Here is a 21,551-nt window from a genome sequence, read left to right on the forward strand (position 1 = left end):
ATTAAAAATGGAGCAGCCAGGAATTGAACACTTATATGGGGGTGCCGGCGCCATAGGGCAGAGGATTAGGATACTACTCCACTGCCTGGGCCCTGGAATGGGCTTTCTATAATAGAAGAACACACCTGTTAATAACCTATAACTTAGATGACTGAGATGTGCAAGGCAAGCAACCTCTGCTGAGTACCATTCACATCTTGAGACCTGAAAGAAACCCCTGTTCCTTGCTTTGGTTACCCTGGCTCCTGCTACTGCAGCTATCTCAGAAGGGAACCAGCAGATGAAAATAATTTGTTTCCCCACTCCTTCCGTGACTTTGCCTTTTAGATAAATAAAATAAGTCTTTTGTTTCTTTAAAATGTAATAAAGTGTAACTCAACAAAAACAGATTTAAAACAGTACAGAAAAAAAATCATAATAAGAAAGTTTTTACTTAGGAAAAAATAAGATCTATCCCCCACTTCTGCATGTGAAAAGCTGCCAAAATGTAAAAGTGGTTGATAATTCTGGAAGATGTCCAGATGGCATTTAAATTAGGTAAGACTCATATGAAAAGAAATTAAGAAAGCAAAGCTGTTGAAAACAAGGACACTGTGAGGATGGAAGGGATCACAGAAATGTTCCCAGCAGGGACCGAAACCAGGCTGGCAGGATAAATCTCCCAAGGACTCAGGAGACAGTGTTCTCACATGCACATGGCGAATGTCTCTGTTAGTGTTCACAGGGTGATCAACTGAGAAGTAAAAAGGCATTAGTGATAGGCACTCGTGGACAACTTACAAAAATAGCTTAGTTTAGAACAATTCTTTATAGTAGTCAATGGATGGAACATGTGCTGCAATTGGGAATATCCTGGCTCAAGTTTGTGAGAACACCAAAGACACTAGACAGACGCAAAATATTTACAACCTGTGTAGGAAAAATTATACTCTCAAACTAAAAATATGACAGAACTGGCTTTGCACCACAGAAAAAGGTTACAGAAATTGAGTTTTTGTTGTTGTTGCTAATCTCTCTTCAAAGACAAGAAAATATATGCCAAGGGTTAAGTGGTATATTCTAGGTTATACTACAGACACAGAATTGGGATCCAAGCCTAAACACGAATTCAAAGTTCTGGTTCGATGTACTATGTTCTGCAGCTTGTTAACTTGTACGTATAACTGAGCTCTCCCCTCCCCCCACTCTGTTAGCAGTATCAAGAATTGTTAAAAGATGAGATGACATTTTGTATGATCTTTCTGGTTTTTCATTTCGTATGAAGGTATGTCTTTAGTCAAATTTGGAAGAAGGCAGTACATAAAAGCGTGTTTGAGAATTCTGAGTTTGTTTCCTTTGAAAATAGCATTGCTGCTTCTCAAATGGCTATCAGTTGAGAATTCTGCAAAATTTCATGTTAGTTTTCATTATGCCTTTACATTGTTAGTTTATTTGCTTCCTTTTCCTATATATGCCATGCCTTGATATATTTTTGCACCAAAGTGTTAAACTTCTCAAAGTGAAATGAATGAGTATGCCTTTGTAATAACTTAGGAAAAACTATTAGGGGGAGGATATAAGACAGGACTTGGGGGAGGGTTGCTCTCCTATGGTTATTAATTCGTATCATGGAAAAAAATTTAAAATCCATCTTCAATTAAGGTATGAAAGAATTTTGAGTGTAGGCATTAAGAGAAAAACATCATTTTTAATGAAAAATTGTTTTCAATTACACAGAAAAAATAAGTCTTATTTTGTATCTATACTGGCCATTGAATTAGTAAAGTGGTGTTGAGAATATGTAAAATTATGATAATGGACACAGAAGAAGTATGAGGGGAGAAATCGCAAAAACAACTCTTTTCAGATTCTTTCTATAATCATAAATGCTTTGAATGATACTCTTTCCTACTAGAGTGGCTGTTTAATTATAACAACCCAGTAAGAATTAGGTTTAATATAGCCAAAAGTTATACAGCTTATTGACATCAGGTATCTTGCTAAGACTTGGAGATAGAAAATGATTATGATTCTAAGGCCACGCTACACAGAAGAAATGCAGAATTAATGGAGATGACAGGCACACAGAGAATTATCCATAAAATTTTGTTGTAAATGCGAATACTTCATCACATCCTAGCACTACTTTAGGATGCAGTTTCACAAATAGGTCATAATACAGTTAAAACAAAACAAAAAAAACTAATGAATTAGCCACAGTTACTTCCTGATTTCTTCAGGATGGCCTAATTTCTTCTACAGTAATTGTAACAGCTTCTCATATAACTGGCAGTTCTAATATAAATCCTGCGTATTATTAATTTGAATGATGAAGTCATTTGAAAGACAGAGACCTGACTGAAAGTCTCGCTGCTAGGGAGTAACGGAACTAGGATTTCTGTTTCATCCCCTCCTAATTTTGACCTATTATGATTTTTGCTTGCCATTCTGCTTCCACATCTTCCACACGCTTCTGTGTGTAATTAGCAAAATTAGCATGTTATTAACACCAGCGGAATTTATTTTGTGTCCCTAAACACTTCATAGCAATACTTGTACAATCTTCAGACTATAGATAAGAGAGTTCAGACTGAGTGTCTGTATATATAAATTGCCCAAGGGAGCACAGATTGGTGGAGATGGAAATTTTAGCCTAGACAATATGAGTTTAAAATTCATGAAGTTTACTCAAAAAGAATGACAGAGCATTACATGAATATGGTCACTCTTGAAATTCTGTAGTAGAACGTTATCAATGTATGAAATGAGATCAAAGAACGCATTGGACTTGAACCTGACAGCAAACCAAGTCTGCTGGCTAAGCCATTGAAGCAGCTTTCTTTTTTCAAGTACTGATGCTGAAACTGCTGAGTAAGATAAAGTGACTCCTCTGTTTTGGAATAATCCAGATATCGATGAGAAAATAGGTTTCTGTGAGTTTTCACAAGTGTAATAAATAAGAACCAGTGGGGTGTTCTAAATTTTCCCCCTGGAAGTAGAAACTGATGTCTAAATTAAAATTTGGATTATGAAGTTTAAAAACTTTACAGGAATGCAGGAAAAACAACTAAGAGAAGATGAATTATGCAAGAACTCACCCTCCTAACACTGTCCATATCCATCACTACCCTCTTTGGGGAAAGAACATGTTGCATATAGAAAGGAGGAGAGAAATAAATACACACTGCTAGGTTTGGCAGTGGTATAATTAAAATAATTTCTCTGAAGTCAATCAAGGGCCAGCCTTTCTAGACAGAATGGCAGTCACAGGCCTGGTGTTAACTTTTTTCTCCACACACAGTATATACACAAACTTTGTTCATAATACCTTAACTATTTTTTGAAGATTTATTTACCTTTAGTCAGATATATATATAGACTCAGATATATATATAGAGAGAGGAGGAGAGCCAGAGAGAAAGATCTTCCATCCGATGATTCACTCCCCAAGAGGCTGCAACAGCTGGTGCTGTGCCCATCTGAAGCCAGGAGCCAAGAGTTTCTCCATGTCTCCCACACAAGTGCAGGGACCCAAGGCTTTGGGCCATCCTCAACTGCTTTCCCAGGCCACAAGCAGGGAGCTGCATGGGAAGCAGGGCTGCTGGGATTAGAACTGGCACCCATATGGGATCCCAGATGTGCAAGGCGAGGACTTTAGCTGTTAGGCCACCACATTGGGCCCTACCTTAACTATTAATAAAGGTAATCTAATAAAAGTCCAAGGGCTGTCCAAGCAATTCAGTACTCAGAAGGAAAAGAATGAAAAGAGGGGCAGATGCAGCAAGATGTGGAAGCATCACTCTTCCCTATGGAGAAGTCTCTCCAAGCATCTCTAGGTAAAGACTCAAGCTAAGAGAGAATCTTCCTTTCCCATCTCCATGTCCATGGAAAGCAGGTACAGTAATACCTTACTATTCATGCATTCCATATTGGTAACTGCTTTGCTAAAACATTGACCAATGCCAAAATCAATACTCATTACCTTCTCATGGCTATTTGTAGGCACGCACAGAGGAAACATTTGCATATCTCAAGGCTCACACTGATGCGTGATGTCAAACAAGATGACACTTTCTCTTCCTGTTCCAGTTCTCACCTAATGAATAAAGGACCTTTTTGTGACCTGTTTAGTTTTGCATCTGTAACACTCTGGTGTTCTTTGTTGGTGTCTTCACCATAGCACCCAAGTGCAATGAAGGACTTCTTAATGTTCCCAAAACATGGTGTACAACCTTGCTCAGTCACGAGTTACGGTGTTGACAGTCATGAGTTTAGCAAGGACAACTCAAAAGCTCATGAAAACTGCACTAAAGAATAAATTGATTTAGGTGCAAAATCTTTGGGAAATGCAAGGATAATACATATTATCCATGAATGTTTGAAGAATCTGTATACCAAGTAAGGTGTCATTAAATGAAATACAGATATACAGGATTAAGTTTCTTGATAAAAATGTGATGAGAGTCTCACACAGACATGAAAATAATTGTTTGATATTTGCTAGCTCAGTCTGTGTGGCAACTGTATCGAACAAAACTACCACTAAGTACTGACTGCATCTGGAGCATCATTTCACATGCAAATGCAATCTGCCTGCCTTGCTACCGTAGAGGTAGCACCTTAGGTGTGATGGGTAACTACAGCGACCATGAGCTCTCTCAGGTCATGGCTCTGAGTGGCTCAGTACCTGAAAGACTCCTCCAAGACCTTGGGCAGAAGAAAATTCAGAATCCCAAGTAATAGATTAACTCAAGAGCTCAATGGTAAACAGACAAGAGCGGAACTTGGGTTAATCAAATTATATGAACAAATAGGTTTAGGGCAAGTGTGGCATAGCTGCTGGTGTCCTGTTTTGTATAGTTTTGAGGGTCTCAGGGGTCTCTGGCGAGTGAACAACCCACTCAAGTAGGCAGGGATGTAGCACGGTACACTTAAAAGTGAATCATTGGAGACAGGTTGGATGGACTCGTGTCCGTTTATTGCCAACCAAGCACAGGTTTATATAGGGTGGGGTAAGGGAAACAAACTTTGGGATAGCAACAGTATTTCTATAGGGTGTAGATACTTATTACATATCATAATCCTGGCCACTCAGTCTACAAGTCACAAACATCTGTGGGTGGGACTGTGTACCTCACCCACATCCTGAAGTTGTTTATAAGGCAATGGGTTTTGGGTAAGGGTAGGTAAGGGGAAGTGACCCAGTTATCAGAAAGTATCCTAATAGCCAGAAGAGGTAGAGGGGGAGGGAAGTACCCACGGGATCCTGGCCCCCTGCCAACTGTGTAGGTTGTAGGGGCCTCACGGTGCTGCGGAGACATGAGGGGTCTGTAGGCGTGCACCTAGGCCATAGTCCTGCGGCCATGCCCATAGGCTAGGCAGGCAGAGATCAATCTGGGCACTGGCTGACCTGCAAAGTTAGATTAGCAAACAACAGGAAATAAAATGCCTGAGAATTCTGATATGGATTCAGAGTGAAAACTGGACTCCAGGATGTCAGCAGGGGAAGACACAACTGTTGAAGGCCAAGTGTAGTTCTAGCACAACTTCAGGGCGTGGCTGCAACTTTGAGCATCTCCTCGCAGCTCTCATCTGAGGCACCTTTCAGGTTACGGACAGGTAAGATGAAAGCTTGGGATAACTGCTCATTGAGTACCAGCAAGCCTCAATGAGGCCTTCACCCTTGTAACACATCCTTTTCTTCAATCTACTTTGGAAGTTCAACGCAAGGTCATAATTACGGAATGATTTTTTTTTTTTTTTACCCAAGGAATTGCACTGAAAATAAACTACCTTCTACCACCATCATGAAAAAAAAAAAAAAACAGAGGCATAAAGTAAGCCATGAAACCTAATTTCATCTATTAGCCCAAAATCTTTGGTCAGATCAAATTGGAAATATTTGAAAAATGATATTGTTAAAATTCATGGAGGGCAACTTTGAAATTTGTCATAACTGATACACTAAGTCAAAAACAACTTTTCACATAGTACTCTGGGTCTATATCTGAGATTCAAATCTTGTTCGGGAAGGTATGCTTATTTCCTAGGCATTACATTTTATCAACACACAGAAAACATGGCTGCTGCAATGCAAGTCACTCAAAAAGATTTCTTACAGATTTCATTACCTAAAAAAATTCTGATGAGAAATTTTGCTGTCAAACATCTTTCCTTTTAAAAGTTTTGGCAAACATGTTGCTTGCAGCAATGAATAAAAAGGCATTTTAAGAAACTTTAATAGTCAAGACGGAGACTTGTGTCAGTCCACGGGATGTGCCCACCCTCCCCCACCACAGACAGCGTTCCCGTTATCTCTGGTACTCTTGCCCTAGTCGCTGTTGTTGACTAATCTTAAAACAGTAATGCTGTTGCACGATAAAAAGCAAATAATGAACACGGAAAGTAAGCACCTTACGGCTAACGTGACCTCTTTAATGCCTTTGAACTTGATCTATGGAAAGGTTCATTACGGAACATACGACAGCTTTGCAAAACAGGGGAGGAAAGACACCATCTCCAAAAAAACAAAATGCTTAAGTCAATCAAAAGACTGCCACATCAGTGGGAATTCCTTCAGAAACGGCACTATGCTATAATGAAATAATGTGCTTAAATCCTAGACAAGTGGCCACTTTTTAAAGCTTTATAAATGAGAACACTATGGCATCCGATTTGACTAAGGAATGACTTACAAATAAATGAAATGTGTCTGCTGCTCGGAGGCGGGCACCTTCGCGTCTGGCTGAAGTAAACAGTCATTTCAGCTGTGTGCACTGTAACTGGCATGACCTCAAGGTGATGGCCTGTGTATTCAATCATTTTTGTTCATTCCGTCCACTGAAAAATTGAAAGTTCTACGGAAATCCACAGCCAACAAAGAAACACAAAATAGATTCTTAGAGAAAAATCTTCAAGAAAATCTTGACTATGCCTTATTGATAGAAGATCACTTTTCACGTAGTACCAGAAAACAGCTCTCTCAGAGTGTATGGCAAGCAATGCACACAGTACAATTATTGGACAGGCATGAGGGTCACACCAGCCCTTATTTTCTGTAATTCACATATTTTAAATCCAAGAGGGATGATGAACTATCTCTATCATCAGGAGTTACTAAAGGGTATGCATATTTTATATATATATATACACACATAAGTTTATATATGTATATCCATATAAACACACATGTAGAACATATATGTATATACACATATACATGTATATGTAGTATATATAGTTTATATATAAATGTACACATATATTTATAATACACCTATGATCAATAAAATAACATAACATATATTTACAATTAATAACACGTATATTTATATGTATATAGTTTACATATCTTTATATATACTATATACGCATATATATATCTATGTATATATAAGTTATATATAAACTATGTTTGTGTGTGTGTGTATATATATATATAGAGAGAGAAAGAATTTACGTGAGCAACAAATCCTCAAAAATCAATTATAGGGCCTAGGGCGGTAGCCTAGTAGCTAAAGTCCCTGACGTGCATATGCCAAGATCCCATATGGGCACCGATTCTAATCTCGGCATCCCTGTTTCCCATCCAGTTCCTTGCTGTGGTCTGGGAAAGCAGTAGAGGATGGCCCAAGCCCTGGGACCCTGTACCTGCTCTGGGCCCTTGGCTTCAGATTGGCTTACCTATGGCCAGTGCGCTCACTTGGAGAGTGAATCATCAGACGGAAGATCTTCCTCTCTGTCTCTCCTTCTCTCTGCATGTTTGACTTTCCAATGTAAAAAATCTTAAAAAAAAATAAGCAATTATAAAAATTCATTTGGGACACATAATAAATGTACGACACCATAATATCCCATGTATAAAAATACATACTTTGTGTTGAAAATTTTAAGTGTTTTCAATTAATGGACACATTATCAGATCTGATAATGCCACAATAGAGAATACAAAATCAAAGTCCCAAACTAAGAATATTAAATTTAGAGCTCGGAATCCTTTCTTTCTCTATTCTACTTCTTGCTGAAAGAGAAATTATAAAAGTTTTGGAAATCAGACCATTTTCAAAGCGTTTCAAAAGAACATTTCTTAAATATCACTTATGGGCCTGGTGCAGTAGCCTAGCAGCTAATGTCCTCACCTTGCACATCTGGGATTACATATGGGCACCGGTTCTAATCCCACTAGCCCCACTTTTTTTTTTATTTTTTTATTTTAAGTAGCCCCACTTCTTATTCCAGCTCCCTGCTGTGGGTTGGGAAAGCAGTTGAGGACAGAACAAAGCCTTGGGACCTTGCACCTTCATGGGAAACCTGGAAGAGGTTCTGGGCTCCTGGCTTCAGATTAGTGCAGCTCCACCCATTGTGGCTGTTTGGGGAGTGAATCAATGGATGGACAATCTTCTTTTCTGTCTCTCCTCCTCTCTGTATATCTGACTTTACAATAAAAATAAATGAATCTTCAAAACATAAAAAAGATGCAAATATTACTTATTTATTAGCTTTGCATGCACACTTGCTTGACCATTTGGCCTTGCATCACACAACACTCTCCTCTTTTAAAGATCATAGGGAAAATTATTGGTTACTATTACCTAAAAGTGTAAAATTGTCTTGCACTGAAAAGGGATTTAACTTTGGCTGACTAGTATTGTTTTCCTTTTAATAATTATGTAATGCTCCAAATAGGTTTTCTGCAAATGTACTATTATTTTACAGTAATGTCTTTTCAATGTTGCGTCAAAAAACAAACATCTTTTCAATCCTTCATGAGTGCTGTGTGTTACCTAGTACTGCCTCTTATACACTGAATAACCTCACATTCCCATTTAACTGGACAAGATTAAAAGCCACACCTCATTGCCAAGCATTTGGACTTTAATGGGTACAAGTGGTGAAACTGCAAGGCTGTCATCATCGTATGCTGTGAGAGGTACGGAGCGTTAGTACATGCAACTGTAGCATTTCATTTACATCCAAGTGATTCTTCTTACACTGTGCTCTAAAGATACACACACAATTTAAATAGACAATGCAGAAAATATTGTATTTGTATGAAATGTATTTAGTATAAAATGAGAAATCGATACATTTACTTTCTTCCCAGGCAGGAAAAAAAATAGTTACAATGTGGTATTTAACTTCTTTTGGCCAGCTCTTTCAAGACACAGATCTTTGCTGTAATTCAGCAGGATGTCAGAAAACTCCTACTTCCTCCCCCACCAAATCACAAGTAAAGTAGATGGCTTATATCACCCTCCAGCAACCCATAAATCATTTCATAATCCAGTGCAATGATCTCTAGCCATTCTCAGACTCACACAAATCAGCTAGGATCAATTAACAAGGCATTCACAACATGAAACAGAACTTATTTTGTGGGGAACTCAGAACAAATAAAGTCAGTGGTGCTAATTCCATTGTGGTTACTTTGTACCCCCAAACCAAAATCAAACACTAAATATTTCCATTATCATTTACTAGGATTCCTGGAGGACTGTTCTCACTTGTTAGACCAGTAGTTTACTTTGTGTTACACACACACACATATATATATATATATATATATATATATATATATATATATATATAAGATATCAAGGGAAATTTGCTTAGGAAATCCCTCGTAACCACCCATCCCTCTTTATGCACATCCTTACACATTACTCCTGCAAATTAGCCCGAGGTGGGAAGTATTCTTGTTTTACCTAAGCAGTGGAATGCTTTCGGGATGAAGGTTGCAAGCAGTATGATTTCTAAGAATCCTCTTCATCTCACACCACTGGAGCAGGTTGGATGACTGGCAACACTGTCACAGCATCATCTGTATGAGCACTCCAGCCAAGTGTTTCTGTGTTCCCCATTTCTGATTTTTAAACAAATTTTAATTAAAAGATACACACAAAAAACTCACAGTTTTCTACTAATGCCATTTATTATACAGGTAATTATCATCTTTAAATAAAGGTGTAATTGCCAAGGTGAGCAACCAGTTCTGTGGTTATAGATGCCATGCTGGAGTGAACATTTGACATACTTGTTACAATCTCACTTGGAATGCCCACATCTCACACTGAAGTGCGTGGGTTCAGATCCCAGTCCAGCTTTTGGTTTCAGTTTTCTATTAATGCCCATCATTGGATATGGCAGGTTATAAGTGAAGTAGTTGGGTTTGTTTTACTCCCACGGGAGACTTGGATTGTGCTTGGGGCTCATGACTTTGTCCTGGCCCAGTCCCTGCATATGGAGGGAAGTTGGGGAGTGACCCAGTGAATGGAAGTTCTTTCTCTGTCTCTACATTTCCAATGAAACAAAAAAAGATAACAAGCTGACTTTAGAGCTTACATTTTCCAACACTGACAGTCCCTAAAAACCTGAAAATGTACTGTGTAAATGGTTTAACCACAGATAAGAAGGCACAGCCTAGGCCACATGCCAACATAAAGGCAGTAAGTTATTTTTCATTTGCTAACATTTACACAGCAATATAAAACCTAGATCTCAAAGTTTTATCCTTAGGCAAAGTGTGGGCTGCAGTATATATGTAAGCAAATGAGCCAAGACCCTGTCCCATCCCAACCCCGCCACATATTGCATGGTGGAGATTCCTCATCGTTAAAGTGGATTATAAAGTTAGTAAACCTGGTTCAATATGAACCCAATTGGGCTCAGGTAAGGGATAGACCATTGCTGTGAAACAGAGAATGTGTTTCTAACTATCCTTACCTATCAAAAAGGTTTTTATTCCCTGTGTAGAGGGATAAGTGCTGTGAAATATGACCTTGTGACAGAATTTCAGTGCATCATATATGCAACTGAAGGGAAACATGGCACTTTCCCTTTTTTTATTGCTACATACATTTGAATATTTATGCAGTTCTGGCTCCCAGCTAAAGGTCAGGGTCTTTTCTAGCTCAAGTAGCAGTTCACCAAAGCTCTATTTCCTAAAGAAGCTAACCAGATAGAATTCTGATCAAAGGTGAAGCTGCTGATAAAATTCTTTTGTCATGAAAATGTGGAAGCTTCCCTACAGCAAAATAAGCAATGCATTTTTTACATATTTCCAAACCACAGAAATATTTAATTTTGAGCAATTATTGAGTTACAAAAGGTCAGGCAGCATTGTGTTCCTCTGCAGTAAATACTTTCATCATTTTTCTTCACCGGTTTGGTTCTGTAAGCCATTCCTTGCCCTTACCAATTCTTCAGCATACAGCTTAGGACTCAGCATTGAAACAAACAGTTTCTCATCTAAAGAAACATTAATTTAACTTTCAGGTAATTTGGAGAGACCATACTGCCTTTTTTTTTTTTCTTTCACTCATCTTCAAAACAGACCCTTCTTTGCTAAGTGTTGGGAGACGTGTGCTGCTTCTGTTTGGAAGCCTTAGTCCAAGTAGTTTGCAAAGCTGCCTTTTGAGAACAGCACAGAATGTAAAAGGAAGTTGGGGTTAGCAGAGGAGGAGAGTTAGACAAAACCAGTGAGTTCTGTTTGTACCACAGTGCTCCAAGCAAACACTAATCTCATTATGCTTGAATTGATTTCCTGTCGCCCCAGTTTACAAAAGACTGCCTCTTCTCCTGGACAAGAAGCATGTTATGGTCATGTGGGGAGAGAATAAAAGTCATTTGTTTTAACATTATACTAATAGAAAGCTGTTCAAATTATGATGCTTACCTAAGAATCCAAAGTTCACATTACAGAATTAGCATTTACTAGAAATCATATTGTTATATATTTGTCCATTGAAAAGTTCTGAAGAACATAATTCCATTAGCACAATTACCAGACTTAAAAACTTGTATCTGGCAAAAGGCTCTAACAGAAGAAAAATAGGAAAACCAAACTCAGCATCATAAAATATGCTGCACAAAGAATGTAATTTTCTGCACCTGAGTATGGAATTAATACTTAGTCCTCACTTTCCCATCTCAGTGTTTTCAGAGATTCAAACTAAAGGAAAATGTTTATTGGATGTAGAGCTTCCAAAAGCAGAGATTAGCAAAGCTGAGATCTAGTCTTAATTTGGTTGGAGACTCAGTTATATCCCTTTATGCCTCAGTTTCCCACCTGCAAAATAGCCTTGAACTTAATATTTTGCATTTTCAAAATATAACTGGTCATGACATTGTCCTAGTTAGCACAAGAGAAACAACCTGTTTCTCTTAAATAGACATGCTGAAGATTTACCTGATTGGTTATTTACAGAATTCTCTTTCAGTTGGACAACCATTATTAAGGAAAATAATCACTAATATCTTTTCACTTTAACACATACATCCAGAAAAACAATATCTATCGATAACAGCTTATTTGCTACTACTGACCACAGTTGTCAATGTCTTACATAAAATTAATCACCTACTGAAAAGTAGTATCACTATACACTGCTTTGGAAGACAATAACAGGACCAAATAGATTAAATTAACACACCTATTCCTTGTGTGTACTGCTTTTATTTCTTTGCTGAAAAACTTGGAATATCCGTCATTCAAGTGTAATTTTCAAGTCACAAATAAAGGTACAAGCATTTTACTTCTAGACTGAATTTTAAAATAATCTTCCTGAAAACGGTTGTGTTAGTATATGTAAATATAAATTTTTAAAAATATAATTTAAATGTATAGCTGAGTCCTACAGAAGTCAGGTTTTTCAAAAACATTAAAAACTGAGGAAGCTATCTGTTAAGTTCTGTGTCTTGGAGTCATAAAAATAATTCATTTTGTCCAAGAGATAAATGCCTTAATTAAATAAAAAAAGATGATAGTTTCTTCCTTCTTTTGAAAATATACAGGTAGAAAAGATCTTCCATGGTAATAATTTTTTTCAAGGCTTCTTAAATGGATGTTCTTGCTTTTGCAGATTGCTTGTAATCCCCTAAAACTATATGCAACATGTTGTTGTTATAATATACATATTTGATCACTCTAAGCTACAGAAATCATTAAGAATTAGTGATCCAATTCAAATGAGAACTCTTGGTCTCAGCATGAGGAGTCATTTGCCACAGTCAAATCATTACCTTGTGACACAGAGATCTACAGAAACTGAGTCCCGATGGCTGTTTATGCTGGTCTCCACTCACAGACTAATTCTTTATAAACTGTATTTTTTAAGCTTGAATCATCCTGTGAAAAAAGTGTTGTAAAGTGAGTTTACAGGAATTACAAGCACGTAACCTCTGCTTTAATATGTACTGCTACTAAATTAGAGATTTGATACTTGCATGGCAAGAATTATGTCAGAGAAAGAACCCCTCAAAACAAAGCAAAGCTCTACTAATCTTGCACGATGAAACCCTGTTTTAATTGCTAGAAGTACAAGCAAAAACCACTATGCTTAATGTTTAAATATATATGGAAGTAAAAAATGACAAGAAAGGCCTTGAGCAAAAGGCCTACTCTAAAATATCACTTTTTAAAAAGTCATTTATCTGTTTTGTTGAAAATAGGTGCATTGATATAATCACATAAATAACACTGAAAGGTCAGTGTTGTACCTTAAACCTGAACAAATTAAAAATCTTTATTACATAAACCTTCAGAGTTCAATCTACATTTGCATTGCACATTTCCCACCACTCTTTCTGATATACCTTGTTTCTACAGAAGCGAAAGGAAAGAACCATAAGAGAGGAAGATAGGCCTCTAAGTAAATAAGCTCCTGATCACTCAGTGCAGGAAGGTTCATCATGCTTGGCTACTGCTGGCGAATCATAACCCAAAATGACAGCAGCCATCTATCATGATTTGTTGCATGTAGAATTTTAACAGAGGCAAAGTCAGACTGCTTATTTCAACGTTTTGGTATATTTCATATTATTTGATAAATACTAAACAAAATCACCAAAGTATATAAATTGAGTAATTCTTAAGGTAGTAAAGTCAGTCTTTTTTTTTTTTCTCTGAGTCAAGATATAAAAACCAGGAAACATAAACTGATAAGGTTACACACTATAGTCCCAACAATAAACCCCAAGGAATATCACACTGTGTGACAATAGCATTCTTGATACTGACATGAATTTGAATAATTACTGAAGTGTTTCCTTTTGTGTAGAAAGCAAAATACGGGGTTCAGGAAAGTGACTGCAGTTTAATATCTCCATCAAAGAGTATTGCACAACAAAGGGTAGATACTGTTCCTCAGTGCCAACTAAGACACAATGTCCTTTAGTCACAAAGTACAATTAAACAAAGCACTTTAAAAGGCTAAAAAACCAAAAAAAGGTAAACTAAAATAAAATGTGCATAGAAGTAAAAGTGAAAACAAATAATAACACTGAACAAATTAGTAACAGAGACCACCATGCTGAAAAAGGAAAAAAGTTATTAGCATATATGTCCCTTTTAAATTACAGTATATTTTCACACTATAAAATAGCAATATATTAAATAAATTGAAGATGAAAATGAACTATTAAATCATTGAATCTGATGTAAGCTATGAGAAGGGAGATTACTTTAGATGGAGGAGACTGAAGAAAAAAAAAACAGACCTTACCTCAACATTTCCCAAGAGCTTAAGCCAACATGTAGCCTCCAGGCAATAAGTAGAGGTATTCTCACGAGCAGTGAGGAAAAGCAGATATTGACACAAAATACCCGCATCCCTAGTCCTGTGCTGCATTTTAAAACATAAATATATCAGCCCGGAACTTTTTCAAATAAAGCTATTGTGTTTATGTACAATGTGAAAAGTATAATCTAAGTTTGAATGATCTTTAAAGTTTTGTTCTACCTTACATTTGTTCAACCAGAAACAATTTAAAGAGAACTATGAGTGTCAGTCTCAGAGGGAAGGTGTGCAGCTCCTCACTGGAGGTTTTTGAATCTGCTATAAAAATCAACAGTGAGAATCTAATCATTTTTTTGTTAATTTTGAGTATTGAAAAATCATCACATCAAATATTCTTCAGGGCCTCTTTGGTTTCCAGATTAAGCATGTAATGTGACTTGTTCTCTGGCCACATTCTCTGCTTTTCCATTTTAAATAATCATAAATAATAAAATCTTGCGACTCTTTGGTGAGTTTAAGTCCTAGAAATTGCACGCATTCCTTCTAAAGAGACCTGTTTCATCTCAAAGGTTTTCAGCTGAAAGATTCTTTATTATATTCAAATCTTGTCCCATATGAGTTGCTTTGGTTACTCAGCTTATGAAGAATCTTGGAAATTGAATTGGGTCCACAGCAGAAGACACCAACTGTTTTCCTAGAAAGAACGAAAGACATGGGACATCAGCAAGAGAATCCAGCAGAGCCCTAGAGTCTGCTTCGAGGCATTCACTGTGACTATGCTGCTCATTTTCGAATTTGAAGCGGCTTCTCCAAAAGTTTCCAAATGCAAATGAACACACGACAAATATATGGCATTTAATATAAACCAAAAAAATAATGGTGAGCAAATATTTCCATATGACCAGATGCAGACTGACAAACCTGTTAATTTTTTTCATAACATGGGAACACTGAGCCCATAAAACCCATAGTGAGCCAAACAGGATAGTTGCCCAGGCTTCATCGGGCCATGCAGGGTTTCCTCCTATTAGAAATGTTGCATATATTTTCTAAAGTTCCCAAATGGGTTTGTATGAGCAGTGATGAATAGATCAGGAGAGAGGAAAAGGACACTGCCAAGTTGAAATGATACTTCACATGACTAAGTTATATCCACATTGTAACAAGAACTTACAATCCAGATAATTCCTTTGTTTCTTGATCCATGGTAATAACTGCAACAAATCTTTAGTATCTATCAGTCACTAACAGTATTTTAGTGAATAATACAAATACAGTAAGTATAGTCAATTTCAAGAGATGAACAATTCTAAATTATCATAAATTGCTAGGATTTCCATTGATTTTTTTCCCCTAGAATGTCAAAATGATGAACAATTCACTCATATCTTAGAAAGACACGTTAGATCCTTATTATATCAAAATAGTTGTTGGGACAAAAACTAAGATGAAATCTATTTAAATGAATATCAAAATTTCAATGTAAATACTGAAAAAAGTTTTCTACTAAAATGTTCACCCTGAATATCAAAATAAGCTATCATATAAACAATTGTTATTTGTAGTCCTGCAGTAACAGAGAAACAATCACTTTCTTATGCTAAAAAGCTAGGATTAAAAAAAGCAAAATACACAGAATGCAGAACCCTGGGGGGAAAAAAAAGTAGTGGGAGGCAGAGAGCTGAGTCCTGCAACTGTCCCTGCTTACCTGAGAGTAATCCACAGGAGGCAGCATAGAGTAGGGGGGCTCCAGCAGGAACCTGGGCCCACTGACTCCCCAAAACAAAGAACAGAGTTCATGCAAGCCAACTCAGCTGGAAGGTGTGGAACAGAACAAGGAAAGTAAAGTAGATCTGTAGGAAGATTTTGTGAAATATGTAGAGGTTTGGGAATTATACAAGATGCTGAAACAACCCAAAGACATGCACAAAAAATAATTATATGCAAAAGCAACAACTAATTTATTAAGACTATGATATTTCTTTTCTTTCCATTTAAGGAGGTAACTTTTCCCTTTCACTAAATTAGTGAACATTTACAACCTTTTCAAACTCTATAATCAAGCTTTCTTTTTTAAGATTTATTTATTTTTATTAGAAAGGCAGATAATAGAAGGAGACACAGAAACAACATCTGTCCAATGATTCACTCCCCAAGGTGCTGCAAAGGCTGGAACTGAGCTGATCTAAAGCCAGGAGCTTATTCCAGGTCTTCCACCCTCATGCAGGGTCCCCAGGCCTTGGGCTGTCCTCAACTGCTTTCCCAGGCCACAAGCAGGGAGCTGGATGGGAAGTGGAGCAGCTGGGACATAAACTGGCATCCACATGTGGCCCCAGTGCATGCAAAGTGAGAGTCAGCCACTGGACCATCTCACCAGGTCCTACCATTAATCTTTGTCATCTATTTGCATATAGATTGCTGGAATTCAACAGTTATCTAGAAATTTATTAACAAAATAAAACAAAATTTATTTAAAAACTTCTAATTTATTAATATAGGGACAGACCCAGGAACTAAATAGAGAATGGGGTAAATATTTGGAAAGTTTCATAAATGCTAAAAAAAAATGGGCATTTAAAAAAATTATGTCAACACTTGCTTTTCCATTTATATTTAAAATGTGAAATTTTATGAAAATTTTATGTACTTCATTAAGCTCTTCCCTCTGTCACACATCCAGGATGTTTGTGTAACTCATTCCAGGGGCAAGGAAAGGAATGTGAAAGCAAAAACTTCAGTACTTTTAATTTGCACTGTAAAATTTCAATACAAATATTATGAAGCAGCAAAAGAAATATATGCTCCTAAATATTCCACTGAATTCCAGAAGTAATTCTTTACCCAAAAGGTCTAAAAAGTCAACCCTTCTTCATTCATTTGCATAGGGCATAAATCCAATAGTTTAAAACACATTTTTTTTAACCAGTAAGGAATTGAATTTTGAATAAAGGCAATAAAGTACAATAATAACTTACCAACTACTAAATGGTTTACAATGCAATATTTTAAATATTTCTTTATGCTTTAGTCATCAGTGCTTTAAATATATGTATCTATGAATATTTGTGTGTGTAGCTGAATATGTGAAATGTGCACCATAAAAAATATATGCATAGATTTCAATTTTTTGGCAGCAAGATAACCTATTTTAATTCATTTTTTTCCTGTGACTGTTTTTTGAAGTTTTCACACTAGTGTCAACATTGTCCTGCCTCACACATGTTGAACATGGAAGATGCTCACAGCATTCTGCTATTCTTTCTATTTAGGATAGAAGCCCAAAGTCAGGTGATGTTAGTTCGCTCCTGAACCCTGACTCCTCATCAGGCTCTAAATGAATCCTTAATGCTTATGTTCTGGGATCTCATCTTCTTGACTGATAAAATAATGATAAAGGAAGAGAGATTTTAAAGCTGCTTTACTTTCCATAATCACACAATATCATCACATGATTCATTTTCTAAATTAAAAAAAAATCCTCAGAGGGAATAAACCACTCTCATTCATATGTGGAAAATGTACTAATTCAACATTTTGGCTTTTGTAGGGGAGTCCCCAAAATGCATATACTTTTGATGCAGCAATTCCATTTCAAAGATCATAATCTATTGCATTACATTCACATGAAAAAGCATACAAAATTTTTTTTACTATAGTACTGAAAGAGTAACAATAAGTAGAGCTAACTTAAATATCCATTATTAGGACAGTAACAGATATTCTATCTATATTTTGAATTATAGTAGGTATTTGGTTCAGGTGTTAAGGTACCTCTAGAGATTCCTGTTTTGAATGCCTGAGTGCAAGTACCAGCTTGACTCTGAACTCCAGCTTCTTCTTGATGCTTGTCCTAAAAAACATCAGCAGGTGTTGGCTCTAACACATGAGGCCTTGTCATCCACTAAGGACCCTGAGAATGAGCTTCTATCTCCTGGCTTTTGCCCCATCGCAGCCACTGCAGGCATTCAGTTACCTCTAGGATTTCTATCTCTTTGGTTTTTTGAGCAAACAAAATAAAACAATTCAAATTCCACAAATTATCAGTGATTTGTGATTAACCCAAGGGCACTTCAAAAATCTACAGAAATATTTATCACAAAAGGCATGCATTTCATAATCTTTTACACCAAAATAAAATACTTGTTCTGAAAATCCCCTTACAAGAGTACAGCGGGTTATAATGAAAAAGTAGGTTGAAAAATCATACATTGAAAAAGTAGGTTGAATAATTACATATTGTAGATTCATTCAACTTTTGTTAAGTTTATTTTAAATACGTGTGAAGATGGGGCCCCAGCGGCATGGCCTAGCAGCTAAAGTCCTCGCCTTGAACGCCCCGGCATCCCATATGGGCACCAGTTCTAATCCCGGCAGCCCTACTTCCCATTAAGCTCCCTGCTTGTGGCCTCGGAAAGCAGTCGAGGATGGCCCAAAGCTTTGGGACCCTGCACCCATGTGGGATCCAGAGGAAGTTCCTGGATCCTGGCTTTGGATCAGCATAGCATCGGCCATTGCGCTCACTTGGGGAGTGAATCATCGGATGGAAGATCTTCCTCTCTGTCTCTCCTCCTCCTCTCTGTATATCTGACTTTGTAATAAAAATAAATACATCTTTAAAAAATACATATGTGTGAAGATACATGGATATATATATGTACATAAACATACATATGTATGTAATGCAAATATATACTTTTCAACTTTCTGTAAGAATGCATAATAAAGAGTTACTGGCCATTAACTTTGAGCCCAATAATGTTTAACCCATTTAACTTCGTATTAAAAAATCTACATGATGTATTAAATCAATGTCTACTGACTTAATTAATAATCACTTCCTGACTGTCTTACAGTACTACAATAGCCTAATGCATATACTTCTCTTTCTTATTTTTATTTCTGTACGTTCCTTCAACCAATTATGTTCATGACATTAAAATATTATATCACAATTTTCTTTTTATATGGTGCTTTTTGCTCAATTAATGAAATAAGTGACACAAAGTGTCAACAGTATATGGTGCACATCTGCACTTATTAAACCACTTAGGATATTTCTAGAAAAATAATACAAAGTGAAACATCAAAATATGAACAGTGGGGCCCGGCAGTTTGGCCTACTGGCTAAAGTCCTCGCCTTGAATGTGCCGGGATCCCATATGGGCTCCGGTTCTAATCCCAGCAGCTCCAGTTTCCATCCAGCTCCCTGCTTGTGGCCTAGGAAAGCAGTCAAGGACAACCCAAAGCCTTGGGACCCTGCACCCATGTGGGAGACCTGGAAGAGGTTCCAGGATCCTGGCTTTGGATCGGCACAGCATCGGCTGTTGCGCCGATGGGAGTGAATCATTGGACGGAAGATCTTTCTCACTGTCTCTTCTCTCTGTATATCTGACTTTCCAATAAAAATAAATAAATAAATCCTTAAAAAATATATATGAACAGTGTAACAAGTAAGTACTCCTTTAGTACTAATGGCAGTAACCAACAATTCCAGAACAGTTTCCTATAAGTGCGCCTCTGATGTGTTAGGAATTTGGTTTTAAAAACTAGCCAAAGAAACTATTGAGGCAACAACTCTGAAAATCAATAAAACAATGTTTATCAGACACAAGAATGCCATTAAAGAGAAACATGCGAGTACTGGATAGTAACAGTCAGAGCAGTGTGGTAAGATTATCATACCCAATGTGGGTGATATTGGAAAACGATGGTAAATGAATAAGAGCCAAAACTGGGTCAACAAAGTTCATCTATGTAAATATCTGCAATTACTAGAAAGACTTTTATTTCATAAATAATGCTTCTCTATTCATCTCAAAAGTGCTTCATCAGGAAAGAAATTGAAGCAGTTTCAAACATAATCTGAAACACACAGATAGCTTTATTCTCCTTATGTTTTGCTTCTTGGACACTACTCATTGGATTCTGGAATAGAATTTCTGAAAGTGGAGCCAGGAGTCATTTTGAATTAGTGAAATTCATCCATGAATTCATGAATTATGGTTTTTTTTTAATGATCCATTTTATACTCATATAAAGTTTTAAAAATAAAAGCTTCAATTTATGTTCAGTACTGTTGCAGAAGTATTTTAGTGATAAAATATGATTAGTTTAACTGGAGTAATATATGCCATTTTGACACATTTTCTGAAGGTTATATTAATAGAAACATAAATTCCCAAAGAAGAAAACTAGTGTGAAAATTTGAACTTCTAATAAAAGTTTGCAGATCTTTTATAACAAATAAGGATGAAATTAGATAACTATATTAAATCCTAGTAGTTATGTTTGTAAGAATTTCTTTAATAATAAAATGCCAAAATTTTCAGTGGGCTCTGCATTATATCCCTGATCACCATGAAATTATTTATACATAAACTGAAAAACATGTGTACTGGCATACAGTTTTCCAAACATTTGTATGGATCATTTCTCTGCTGAACAGAAAGCTTACAAAAGACAGGTATGCTAGCCACTATGTGTGCCATGATGCATACTTTTCCTTCCAAAGTCCCTAATGTTGACTCCTAATAGAATACTGTTTCCAGAAAGACACATTACACTGAAAATATTCTGAGTTCATAAAATGCACATGACCCTTAAAAGATGAATATACTTATTTTAGTAGAGCAGAAAAACATTTGATTTCGAATGTATGAATTAACTTGCTGCTGCTGAAGGTTTCCTGTATACCAACATGATTTTGCCCTTATTCCACAAGTTTATCAGGCTTGTTAGCAAAAAGGCGGATTGGAAGTGTAGCAGCCAGGTGTCAAACCAGTGTCCATATGTAATGCTGGTACTGAAGGCAATTTTTGTTTTACCTGAAATGCTGCAGTGCCATTCCCTAGACCTATTCTTAATTCATCTTAAAAATTTTCAGTAATTTAAGGAGCAGGCAGAGTAGCTTAGCATACCAATTCTCTCCCTGCTGTGTCAGCATTCCTTATGAGCACATATTTGTGTTCATGTCCTGTCTGCTCCACTTCTGATCCTACTTATGACCTGGGAAAGCAGAGGAGATGGCTCAAGTCCTTGGCTCATGCACCCATGTGG

General features: G+C 36.8%; 1 protein-coding gene across 2 annotated transcripts in view; it reads right to left on the reverse strand.

Moving 5' to 3' along the window:
- Positions 1-14,686: 14,686 nt before the first annotated feature.
- Positions 14,687-21,551, reverse strand: part of NOX4 (NADPH oxidase 4) — a 139,016-nt gene continuing 132,151 nt past the window's right edge. For both annotated transcript variants that reach the window (XM_040963985.1, XM_040963984.1), the window contains one exon: positions 14,687-15,189. In XM_040963985.1, the coding sequence (XP_040819919.1) occupies positions 15,069-15,189 (121 nt within the window). In that variant the 3' untranslated portion in view covers positions 14,687-15,068. The remainder of the gene's footprint in view (positions 15,190-21,551) is intronic.

Source organism: Ochotona curzoniae, unplaced genomic scaffold (assembly GCF_017591425.1).
Source record: "Ochotona curzoniae isolate NIBS_2020 unplaced genomic scaffold, NIBS_Ocur_1.0 scaffold_3223, whole genome shotgun sequence".
In the NCBI taxonomy this organism is placed as follows: domain Eukaryota; kingdom Metazoa; phylum Chordata; class Mammalia; order Lagomorpha; family Ochotonidae; genus Ochotona; species Ochotona curzoniae.